The 12,988-nt window shown below is 40.6% G+C and overlaps 1 protein-coding gene across 1 annotated transcript in view; it reads right to left on the bottom strand.

The window, feature by feature from the left end:
• Positions 1 to 12,988, bottom strand: part of LOC106129218 (poly [ADP-ribose] polymerase tankyrase) — a 51,497-nt gene that overhangs the window by 32,267 nt on the left and 6,242 nt on the right. Inside the window, exons 8-17 of the mRNA XM_060953176.1 lie at positions 12,757 to 12,865; positions 9,577 to 9,665; positions 8,697 to 8,828; positions 7,362 to 7,485; positions 5,857 to 5,970; positions 5,210 to 5,375; positions 3,388 to 3,456; positions 2,024 to 2,189; positions 711 to 856; positions 134 to 207 (exon numbers count right to left, since the gene is read on the bottom strand). Coding sequence (XP_060809159.1) covers positions 134 to 207; positions 711 to 856; positions 2,024 to 2,189; positions 3,388 to 3,456; positions 5,210 to 5,375; positions 5,857 to 5,970; positions 7,362 to 7,485; positions 8,697 to 8,828; positions 9,577 to 9,665; positions 12,757 to 12,865 — 1,189 coding nt within the window. The remainder of the gene's footprint in view (positions 1 to 133; positions 208 to 710; positions 857 to 2,023; positions 2,190 to 3,387; positions 3,457 to 5,209; positions 5,376 to 5,856; positions 5,971 to 7,361; positions 7,486 to 8,696; positions 8,829 to 9,576; positions 9,666 to 12,756; positions 12,866 to 12,988) is intronic.

The raw sequence follows: 12,988 nt of genomic DNA, 5'->3' as shown, positions 1-12,988 counted from the left end.
TTTTGGAACTTCCACGGGAGCGAACTTCGAGGCAATAAATTTTTTATTTTTATTAAATTTAAATTTCACTAAATGAGGGGTCAACAGAAAGTATGGGGCGAATAACGTCATTATATTTAAAAGAGCAACTTACCAGCTAAATGCAATGGCGTGGAGTTCCGTCCGTGCGTGTCACGGCAGTTCACATTTTGTGGCGTTATTAATTTTCTGAAAGCACACGCGCATATTACAATTCAATTGAAATTACCCAATTCCTAAGAATTCTATCGGAAATTGAAATTGTTGTTTCAAGGAACCAATATTTACTATTAACATCGCTCGTTACGCGAAAACATTAACTTTAACTTCGCTTAAATACAACACTAGATTTTTTTTCGTTAAAAACAAGCAATTTGTTTATTAAATTTATTTTTTGTCCAACTATGTACTAGGTACTAATTTGCCGTGTGGTTCCCGGCACCAAAATAAATAAATAATAGGACCACTCCATCTCGATTCGTAAAAGGCGACTAAGGGATAGGCTTATAAACTTGCGATCTAGGCGATGGGCTAGCGAGCTGTCACTATTTGAATCTCAACTCTATCATTAAGCCAAACAGCTGAACGTGGCCTATAAGTCTTTTCAAGTCTGTTAAATCAGTTTACCCCGCAAGGGACATTTAAATATTATTTAACGCATATTTTCACCCTGAAACCCCCTATTTGTATACCTGGCTCTGGCGAGGTCGCCTCTCTTGGCGGCGTCCAGTAAGGCCGCGTCTCCTCTCAGAGCGTCCGCGGTGTCAGTGTCGCCCGCGCGGACCAATTGCAGCGGCGTGAGGCCGTCGCGGTTCCGACGGGTCGGATCGGCACCGTGCTGGGGTAGAGAGAAGCTTTTAATAAATACTAGCGACCCGCCCCGGCTTCGCACGGGTGCAAAATTATAAATGTTATTATATATAAAAACCTTCCTCTTGAATCACTCTACCTATTACAAAAAACCGCATCAAAATCCGTTGCGTAATTTTAAAGATTTAAGCATACAGACAAACAGACTAAAATAGCGACTTTGTTTTATACTATGTAGTGATATACGGGACACATTACACAGATTGAGTGAGCCTCGAAGTAAGTTCGAGAGTTGTTTTGCTAAATACTAAATGAACTTTATATATTTTACAATAACTTCTTATAAATAAATATTTAAGTCCCAGGCTTATCTGAAAAAGTTCGTTTCTCATAATGCCTTGGTCAAAAGCGGAAAAAAAGTAGGTAATGTTAACTCATACCTTGCACAAAAACTTAACAATATTTGGTTATATTGAACCGTTTGTCTCATGAAATGGAATGAATACTATATTATTTTAAGCAATATATTGCCTATGTCGAGATTACATTAAGCTGTCGCTTCATATTGAATGAATTTCCACGTATCAGTCATCATAAAGGCCCAACCTTAGTTTTAAAATTGTAATAAAAAAAAATAAGTAATAGAGTAATTTAAAGCCATATTTTGAGAAATAACGAATTGAAATATCACGCGTCGAGCAAAAATTTATGTCAATTATTATTTAATTTTATTTATGTACACAAAATTATATACAGGAGCATTTATTACAGTAATTCTAGTACAAAGGTGCTTCTTATTACAAAAGAAATCTCTTCCAGTAGACCCATGAGAGGAAAGATTTTGGAGCGGTATGGCGTGTGCATAAATAACGTTTAACATATTTAAATAAAGATACATACATTACATAATTAAACATGGAACAATTAAATAAATGACAGTAATCTACACTAATATTATAAAGAGGAAAACTTTGTTTGTTTGGTTGTAATGAATAGGCTCAAAAACTACTGGCCCGATTTTATTTTATTTTATTCTTTCACCATTCGAAAGCTACATTATCCACGCATAACATAGTCTATATTTTATTTTGGAAAAAAATAGGGTTCCGTAATAATATATAAAAATAATTGGCAAAACAGCGTTTGCCGGGTCAGCTAGTAAACTACATAAACATACCAATATATATTATCTTACCTTAAGCAATAATCTGACGATGTCAGCTTTCCCCTTGGCGGCGGCCTCGTGTAGCGGGGTGAATCGCCACAGGTCGGCCGCGTTGACCCCGGCCCCGGCGCTCACCAGCGCCTCCGTGACCTCGTAGTGGCCGTACGAACACGCGTTGTGCAGCGGCACTAAGCCACTGAGGTCAAAAATATATATACTTATTATTTTTTTTAATTTAAACTTAAACTAAATTTTTTTTAAAAGTAATTTTAGTTCTAAACACAGCGCCATCTATGCTGTTTGAATGACATCATAACAGCATGCTATTTGCTATATCAATAAGTTAACATCTGGATGTCGGCTCGGACCAACAACTCCGTGACCTCGTAGTGGCCGTACGAACACGCGTTGTGTAGCGGCACTAAGCCACTGGGGTCAAATATATTTATTTATTTATAGAATCAAATTTTGTAAATCGAGAGGGTAGTTAATTTTGGTTCTAAACACAGCGCCATCTATGCTGTTTGAATGACATTAAAAACAATCTTAACAGCATGCTATTTGCTATATCAATGAGTTAACATCTCAGACTCAGACCAACAACTCCGTGACCTCGTAGTGGCCGAACGAACACGCGTTGTGTAGCGGCACTAAGCCACTGGGGTAAAATATATTTATTTATTTACTTATAAAATCAAGTTTTAGTACATTGGGAGGGTAGTTAATTTTAGTTCTAAATATTAGAAAAATCAGTCAAAATCAGACATTAAAAACAATCTTCACAGCATGCTATTTGCTATATCAATGAGTTAACATCTGGACGCCCGCTCAGACCAACAACTCCGTGACCTCGTAGTGGCCGTACGAACACGCGTTGTGTAGCGGCACTAAGCCACTGGGGTTAAATATATATATATTTATTTACTTATAAAATCAAGTTTTAGTAAATTGGGAGGTTAGTTCATTTTGGTTCTAAATACAGCGCCATCTATGCTGTTCGAATGACATCAAAACAATCTAAACAGCATGCTATTTGAGTGTGAATGTGTGTGAATGAGTTAAAATCTGGGTGCCGGCTTGGACCAACAACGTATTTACAAGTACCATAAGAATAATCTATACTAATATTATAAAGCTGAAGAGTTCGTTTGTTTGAACGCGCTAATCTCAGGAACTATTGGTTAGAATTGAAAAATTCTTTGTGTGTTGAATAGACCAGACCTATTATCTTGAAAGGCTTTAGGCTATTGAACATCACGCTGCAACTACATGGAGCAACGAAATAATGATTTTTCAATCCGAACCAGTAGTTAGTGAGATTAGCGCGATCACTTTTTCACTTATCTATGAACATTATTGTCAGCCTAAAGGCGGTTGTACATAAATTAACATACCCTTTGTCTTTGGCATGGACGTCGGCGCCTCTCTGAAGCAATAACTGAGCTAACGGAAGCCTGTTGTACCTGTAAGAGAATGAATGAATGAATGTATAGAATTTAATCACATCTATATCCCGTGCGAGGTAGACAGAGCCAACAATCATAAAAAAAATTCAGAGGCCACGTTGAGCTATTAGGCTTAATGATAGAATTGAGATTCAAATAGTGACAGGTTGCTAGCCCATCGCCTAAAAGAAGAGTTCCAATTTCATGAATCCTTCCTCGATAAGCTTTTACAATCTGCATAAAAAGAGAGAGTGCCGTGTGGTTCCCGGAACTTCATAAAAGCACCACTCCATCACTTTCCCATGGATGTCTTAAAAGTCGACTAAGGTATAAGCTTATATACTTGAGATTATTCTTTTAGGCGATGTGCTAGCGACCTGTCACTATTTGAATTTCAATTCTATCATTAAACCATGCAGTTGATCGTGGCTTTTTAGTCTATTCAAGACTTTTGGTTCTGTCTACCCCCTCGAGGGATATAAACGTGACTTTATGTACGTATATATCCAATACGGGTTAGGTTCCCCTGCAAAGGTCGCGGAGGTCAGACGGGAGTCGCTTCGTGTACAAACCTGACTCACCCAATCCAGGATCCATGGTCAAAGGCGCACCCCGGGCTCCTCTCCAGAGTGGTGAGGATGCAACCGGGACTAAAGCCAGGAGCAAGAAGATATATATTCAATTCAAATTCAAATTTTTTATTTAATATTATAGGACACTTCAGTATCGCTTAATAATTGTCAAATCTTTTGGTTTCACTACATTGGTTGACGTCAAATAAATTACTTAAAACTAACTTTACTGCCGCTTCCAAACTTGATGAGGTCAAAGGTAGTCAAATCAAAGTTAGTGAGGTCAAAGTTAGTGAGATCAAACATGGTGAGGTAAAAATTAGTGAGGTCAAAGTTAGTGAGGTCAAAGTTAGTGAGGTCAAAGTTAGTGAGGTCAAAGTTAATGAGATCAAAGTTAGTAAGGTAAAAGTTAGTGAGGTCAAAGTTAATGAGATCAAAGTTAGTAAGGTCAAAGTTAGTGAGGTCAAAGTTAGTGAGATCAAACTTGTTGAGGTCAAAATTAGTGAGATCAAACTTAGTGAGATCAAACTTAGTGAGATCAAACTTAGTGAGATCAAACTTGGTAAAGTCAAAATTACTTAAATCTTTTTCGGGTTAAGTTAGACCAAGTCACTCACCCGGCCGCGAAGTGCAGCGGCGTGGAGTGCCTGCCGTCCACGTCTCTGCAGTTCACCAGTCTCGGGTTCAGCTCCAGCAGTTTAAGTTAGTGGGGTCTAAGTTAGTGGGGTCTAAGTTAGTGAGGTCAAAGTTAGTGAGGTCAAGGTAAGTGACGTCTTAGTTAGTGACGTCTTAGTTAGTGACGTCTAAGTTAGTGACGTCAAAGGTATAGGAGATCAAAGTTAGTAAGGTCAAAGTTAGTGTAAAATAACTTAAAACTTTTTCGGGTTAATTTAGACGGAGACACTCACCCGGCCGCGAAGTGCAGCGGCGTGGAGTGCCTGCCGTCCACGTGTCTGCAGTTCACCAGCCGCGGGTTCAGCTCCAGCAGTTTAAGTTAGTGGGGTCTAAGTTAGTGAGGTCAAAGTTAGTAAGGTCAAAGTTAGTGAGGTCAAAGTTAGTGAGGTCAAACTTGATGAGGTCGTTAGTGAGGTCAAACTTGGTGATGTCAAAGTTAGTAAGGTCAAAGTAAGTGAGGTCAAAGTTAGTGAGGTCAAACTTGTTGAGGTCAAAATTACTTAAAGTTGGACGGAGACACTCACCCGGCCGCGAAGTGCAGCGGCGTGGAGTGCCTGCCGTCCACGTCTCTGCAGTTCACCAGTCTCGGGTTCAGCTCCAGCACCCCGCGCGCCGTCTCCACGTCTCCAGTCCTGGAGGCCTCCAGGAGACGCAGGGCGGCCGCGTTGGTACACGTGTCGGGTACTTGCTCTGCAATTTGATGATGATGATAAATTACCTAGAACGGAAGACCAAGACGAACGTATCTTGATCAAATTAAGGACGTCCTGGTAAAGGGTCAGGTCGAGAGTGCCCGAAACCGCCGAGCTTGCATGAAGAGAGAGAGAGAATGTGGATGAAGCTAAGGAAGTATGCAGAGATCGTGGCAAGTGGAAAGAGGTAGTCTCTGACTACCCCTCCGGGAAAGAGGCATGATTTTATGTTATGTTATGTAAATTACCTACACTATGACAAAACGTGGAACGCCGAACGCTGGAAGAAATTTCTCTAGAAACAAGTAGTGCCCTTTTTGCCGTGTGGTTCCCGGGATCAACAGAAAAAGAATAGGACTGCTCCATCTCCTTCCCCATGGATGTCGTAAAAGGATCCATAATCAAAGGCGCACCCCGGGCTCCTCTCCAGAGTGGTGAGGATGCCACCGGGACTAAAGCCAGGAGGAAGCAGTTGTTACCTGTAAGGTAGGCGGGCTCGGGCTCCATAAGCCGCGGGGCGGAGTCCTGGGTGTCTCGTAGAGACAGTGATGAACTCATCGGCACGGGGAGGGACCCGGGGACTTTCGCTCCTGCTGACAGAGGGTAAAATATATAAATATGACGGCCTCTGTGGCGCAGCGGTTGTGCGCTTGTCTGTGACACTCCGAGTTCGAATCCCGGTTGGGGCATGATGAGACACGAACTTTTTCTGATTGGCCTGGGTCTTGGATGTTTATCTCTATAAGTATCTATCGTTTAGTATCGTTTTTGCGTTAAACAGACCATTCATCGAGGAAGACTTTAGGCTATTGAACATCACGCTGCAACTATAAGGAGCAAAGAAATAATGGAAAATGCGAAAAAAAAAACTGGAAAAATTATTCATCTTTGAGGGTTTCAATGTTGCCCACAAAATAACTATTCCACGCGGACGAAGTCACAGCGGGCACACGGAAAATTATGCATTTAATCTCTCACAGCCAAATAGCTGAGCGTGGCCTATCAGTCTTCACAAGACTGTCGGCTCTGTCTGCCCCGCATGGGATATAGACGTGATAATACATATTGACGGCATCTGTGGCGCAGCGGTAGTACGCTTTTCTGTGACACCGGGGGTCCCGGGTTCGAAACCCGGCCAGGGCATGATGAGAAAAGAACTTTTTCTGATCGGCCTGGGTCTTGCATGTTTATCTATATAAGTATTTATTATAAATTTTAGTATCGTTGAGTTAGTATCTCGTAACAAGTGTCGAACTTACTTCGAGGCTAACTCAATCTGTGTAATTTGTCCCGTATATATTTATTTATTCCCCAGGCGTCACACCAGCCTGCAGGGACATCTTCCCTTTGGTGGCGGTCGAGCCGAATCCTCGCTCCCATAAAAACGGTTCTAGTGAGTTAATCTTAAATGATAGACATATACTGTCGCGGACATTTCTTTAGATTATTTCAAGAGGAATAATTCTTTCATACATATATTTTTGGTATCTTGAACCGTTTTCGCAGCGCACGCAACGGAAGCCCTCAAGGATGAATAATTTCTCCCATTTATTTCACATTTTCCATTATTTCTTCGCTCCTAATAGTTGCAATGTGATGTTATATAGCCTAAAGCCTTTCTCGATAAATGTTCTATTCGACAAAAAAATAATTTTTCAATTCGCACCTGTAGTTCCCGAGATAAGCGCGTTCAAACAAACAAACAAGCAAACAAACAAACTCTTCAGCTTTATAATATTAGTATAGATTCCCGTTTATTTCACATTTTCCATTATTTCTTCGCTCCTAATAGTTGCAATGTGATGTTATATAGCCTAAAGCCTTTCTCGATAAACGTTCTATTCGACAAAAAAATAATTTTTCAATTCGCACCTGTAGTTCCTGAGATAAGCTCGTTCAAACAAACAAACAAGCAAACAAACTCTTCAGCTTTATAATATTAGTATAGATTGTTCTGACGTAGAGATGTCATTAGATCTCTCACCGTGACGTATTAGCACATCGATGACGTCCAGGTGTCCGAGCTCTGTGCCCACTTGTAACGGGGTCTGGCCTGCTTTGTTCTTCTCGTTCATGTGGGCTCCCTTCCTTATTAACATCTCTATGACCTGTGTAATAAAGTTCAAAGTTAATTACATTTGCGTGTCGGTACTCGCGCGCTGAATGTTCCGTACCATAAACGCGTTTGTTAATTAACATAACATAATGATCACGTCTATATTCCTTGCGGGGTAGACAGAGCCAACAGTCTTGAAAAGACTGATAGGCCACGTTCAGTGACAGGTTGCTAGCCCATCGCCTAAAAGAGGACGCCCAAGTTTATAAGCCCATCCCTTAGTCGCCCTTTACGACTTCCATAAGAGATGGAATGGTCCTATTCTTTCTTCTAATGGTGCCGGGAACCACTCGCCACGGCACTTTAAATAATTACTTTATTTATAGCGGCCTGCTGATGCTGAGACACTGACCTGCCTCCTCTTGGGGTCTGTCTCCGGACACGAGCTGGCAGCGGACATGGAGATGATGCTGAGACACTGACCTGCCTCCTCTCGGGGTCTGTCTCCAGACACGAGCTGGCAGCGGACATGGAGATGATGCTGAGACACTGACCTGCCTCCTCTCGGGGTCTGTCTCCAGACACGAGCTGGCAGCGGACATGGAGATGATGCTGAGACACTGACCTGCCTCCTGTCGGGGTCTGTCTCTAGACACGAGCTGGCAGCGGACATGGAGATGATGCTGAGACACTGACCTGCCTCCTCTCGGGGTCTGTCTCCAGACACGAGCTGGCAGCGGACATGGAGATGATGCTGAGACACTGACCTGCCTCCTGTTGGGGTCTGTCTCCGGACACGAGCTGGCAGCGGACATGGAGATGATGCTGAGACACTGACCTGCCTCCTCTCGGGGTCTGTCTCCAGACACGAGCTGGCAGCGGACATGGAGATGATGCTGAGACACTGACCTGCCTCCCCTTGGGGTCTATCCTAGACACGAGCTGGCAGCGGACATGGAGATGATGCTGAGACACTGACCTGCCTCCTCTTGGGGTCTGTCTCCAGACACGAGCTGGCAGCGGACATGGAGATGATGCTGAGACACTGACCTGCCTCCTCTCGGGGTCTGTCTCTAGACACGAGCTGGCAGCGGACATGGAGATGATGCTGAGACACTGACCTGCCTCCTCTTGGGGTCTGTCTCCAGACACGAGCTGGCAGCGGACATGGAGATGATGCTGAGACACTGACCTGCCTCCTCTCGGGGTCTGTCTCTAGACACGAGCTGGCAGCGGACATGGAGATGATGCTGAGACACTGACCTGCCTCCTCTTGGGGTAGACGCTGCTGGCCGCGCAGTGGAGCGGCCTGTCCCCGGAGCCCACGTGCTGGAAGTTCGCGAGGGTCTCGCTGGAGCATTCCCCGAGGGAACCGCTGCTGGGGTCCTGGGGGTTCTGTTGAGAGATTAATGCTATTGTTTAACCGTGTGCCGTGTGGTTCCCGACACCAAAAGAAAAAAAGAATAGGATCAACCCATTTCTCTTGACCATGGATGTCGTAAAAGGCGACTACGGGATAGGCTTATAAAATTTTGATTCTTCTTTTAGGCGATGGGCTAGCAACCTGTCACTTTATATGACTCTCAATACCATCAGTAAACCAAACAGCTGAACGTGGCCTATCAGTATTTTCAAGACTTTTGGCTCGATAAATAAACATGAATGGGCCTGTTGTAAGATATTTCTCCACAAATAAGTAGTGCCCTTGTTCTGAATTTCTCTTTATTTTAAGTATTTTTTCTTATTTTCCTTATTGTACATAAATATACAAATAAAAAATAAATTTCTGTGCCGTGTGGTTCCTGGCACCAATACAAAAAAGAATAGGACCACTCCATCTCTCTCCCATGGATGTCATAAAAGGCGACTAAGGGATAGACTTACTTGGGTTTCTTCTTTTAAGCGATGGGCTAGCAACCTGTCACTATTTGAATCTCAATTCTATCATTAAGCCAAACAGCTGAACGAGGCCATTCAGTCTTTCCAAGACTGTTGGCTCTGTCTACCCCGCAAGGGATATACACGTTACCATATGTATGTATGTATGTAAAAAATAAATAAATGAATGAAAGTAAAACTAAATTATATTAAATACGAATTAACATACCCGTTAACATAATATATAAATAAAAAACAATCTCACCTGACTATGAGCTAATGACAGCAATTTCTTAACCCTCGCCGGTTCGGACAACCGACACGCTTCCAACAAACAGTGGCCGCGGTACTCGACTGGGGAAACATAACACAAATCTATACATACATATAATAAAACAGTAAAAATATTTTTTCTGTACATTTAGTATTTTTGACTGAAATGGATAGAGGGACATTTAGAATGAATAATTAATAATGAATGAATGAAAAATTATTTATTCAAGTAACCAGACTCATTATGTTAGTATACTTATAGCTATGTTAGTAGGAGTATAATGAGGCGTGATTTTATGTATGTATGTAGAATGAATAATAGAAAGCAAAAATATTTTTTTTGCATTTCTTGTCTGTCTGTCTGTCTGTATGATCACGATTATCTCCGAAAGTGCTGAACCGATTTACTTAAAACTTTCACCAGTTGCTTTGTTTTAACTCAGAAAAACATTTAAAGTTTGTTTCATCAAAATCGGTACACTTAAAAAAAATGTTATCGACATTTGAATGACGCCAAGGGATGAGTTTGCCTGCAAATAAGTTACAAAATTTAAAATTGAAAGTCATTTATCATTATACGACAGCATTATACCCTATAACATATAAATATAAGTGAAAGGCGACTAAGGGATAGGCTTACAAACTTGGGATTATTTTTTAGGCGATGGGCGAGCAACCTATCACTATTTGAATCTCAATCTTTTCAAGCCTGTTGGCTCTGTCTACCCCGCAAGGGATATAGACGTGACCATATGTATGTACTTAGTCTACTTTAATTTCGCCACCACCGCAACGGCCTCGATGGTCCAGTGGTTGGCCCTTGAGACTGAGAAGTTGGTCCAACTTCGAGCCCCAACAAAAACAAGATTTTTTTTTTATTAAAAATATTTTTTTTTTGTGTCGTTTGAGTATTTTATTTAAAAAAAAACTGAAAATCAAAATCCTACTACTATTATAAAGGCGAAAGTTTGTATGGATGTATGGATGTTTGTTACTCTTTCACGCAAAAACTACTGAACCGATTACCATGAAATTTGGTATGTAGGTAGCTGAAGACCCAGAATAACACATAGGCTACTTTTTATCCCAGAGTTCCCGCGGGATTGATAGGGTTTCCATGCGGACGAAGTCGCGGGCGGCCTCTAGTACTTCATATAGTAAAACGGTAAAAATATTTTGTCTGTACATTTAATATTTTGACTGAAACGGATAGATTTTTTTTTTTACATTTTTTGTCTGTCTGTCTGTATCTGACTGTATGATTAAGATTCAACTCGAAAATTATTCATCCTTGGATTGAGATTCGAATAGCCTGTCACTATTTGAATCTCAATTCTATCATTAAGCCAAACAGCTGAACGTGGCCATTCAGTCTTTTCAAGCCTGTTGGCTCTGTCTACCCCGCAAGGGATATAGACGTGATGATATGTATGTATGGATTTTATTAAATTCGATTTGTTCAGTCTTCTTAAGACTGTTGGCTCTGTCTACCACGCATGGGATACAGACGTGCATATATGTATGTCTGTTCAAGTACTCACAAGCCAATCGCAATCAAGTATTCATGATGTATACTCGTAGATGACACGATAGAAGTATCGAAGAATCGTGGCAGAAGTAAGAAAATGTAGTCTCAGCCTACCCCTCCGGGAAAGAGGCGTGATTTTATGTATGTATGTATGGATGCATGTATGTATGTATGTAAGTATGTATGTATGCATGTATGTATGTATGTAAATATGTATGTATGTATGTATGTATGTATGTATGTATGTATGTATGTAAGTATGTATGTATGTATGTATGTATGCATGTATGTATGTATGTAAGTATGTATGTATGCATGTATGTATGTATGTAAGTATGTATGTATGTATGTAAGTATGTATGTATGTATGCATGTATGTATGTATGTATGTATGTATGCATGTATGTATGTATGTATGTATGGATGCATGTATGTATGTATGGATGCATGTATGTATGTATGTATGCATGTATGTATGTATGTATGTATGTATATATATATATGTATGTATGTATGTATGTACAGTCAAAACCTGATATAACGACATTGAAGGGACCGTATAGTTGCCGACGTTATATCCGATTGTCGTTATATGCAATACAGTCATATACACAAGTACAGTAGTTACATATATGTATGTTTTATCATATGTAGTTATTTATCTAGTATAAGTGTAGGTTATGAATGTAAAAGAGTCAGATAAGACATAAAAATATTTATTACGAAATAATTAGAATACAAAATGTACTTAGCCGCTAGTTACGGGTTACAAAATTACACTACATCAGTCAGTCTCAAATATTTTTTGCATTTTACGTTTCATACTCCTCAAGGTATGAGTATCATCAATATCAAACTGTTCAGCAACAAATTTCGGAATATCATCGTCGTCCTCCGCTTGTGATAGAGAGAGACCTTTGAAACCTGCATGGCGAAAGCAGTTAGCTATAGTGGTCTGTGTGACCTTTTTCCAAGCTTCCGATATCATTAGAATTGCATCCAGAACAGAGAGAGTTTTAATGCTGTTATCAATATCAATATTCTGTATCATTTTGTAACACTTGAAGTTTTCTGTATTGTGTTTTTAAACAATTGGTCTAAAATATGCAAGGTCAAATGGCCGCAAAGTGGGAGTAAGTAATAATATACAAAATATTTCTTCAATGCTTATCAATAAGGTTTAAAATCGTTTGTATTGTTTTGTTTTGAGCGGATCGGTTGGTCGTTATAGCCGATGAATATCGATAAAGTTTCGTCGTTGTAAGCGATATGTCGCTGTATCCGATGTTGTTATAAGCGGTTTGTTTACTGAATAGTTTACTAGGAATTCGGACGGGACCATACAATCTGGCTGTAATAACCGATAGGTCGTTGTAAACGATGTCGTTATAAACAGTTTTGACTGTATGTAAGTATGTATGTATGTATGTATGTATGTAAGTATGTATGTATGTATGTATGTATGCATGTATGCATGTATGTATGTATGTATGTATGTATGTATGTATGTATGTATGCATGTATGAATTTATGTATGTATGCATGGATGTATGTATGTATGCATGCATGCGCATGCATGTACGTATGTATGTATGTATGCATGTATGTATGTAAGTATGTATGTATGCATGTTCAAGTACTCACAGGCCAGTCGCTCCTGCAACTCCCTGGTGGGCGCCACGTCCAGCGCGGACTTCCCGTGGCAGTTCAGCAGAGTGGGGTCAGCACCTTCGCTCAACAGAAGTGAGCATACCTGGTTACAAACGTATGATACATACATACATACATATAGTCACGTCTATATCCCTTGCGGGGTAGACAGAGCCTACAGTCTTGTAAAGACTGATAGGCCATGTTCAGCTGTTTGGCTTTAAGA

Source organism: Amyelois transitella, chromosome 31 (assembly GCF_032362555.1).
Source record: "Amyelois transitella isolate CPQ chromosome 31, ilAmyTran1.1, whole genome shotgun sequence".
In the NCBI taxonomy this organism is placed as follows: domain Eukaryota; kingdom Metazoa; phylum Arthropoda; class Insecta; order Lepidoptera; family Pyralidae; genus Amyelois; species Amyelois transitella.
This window is presented reverse-complemented; position numbering and strand designations above follow the sequence as displayed.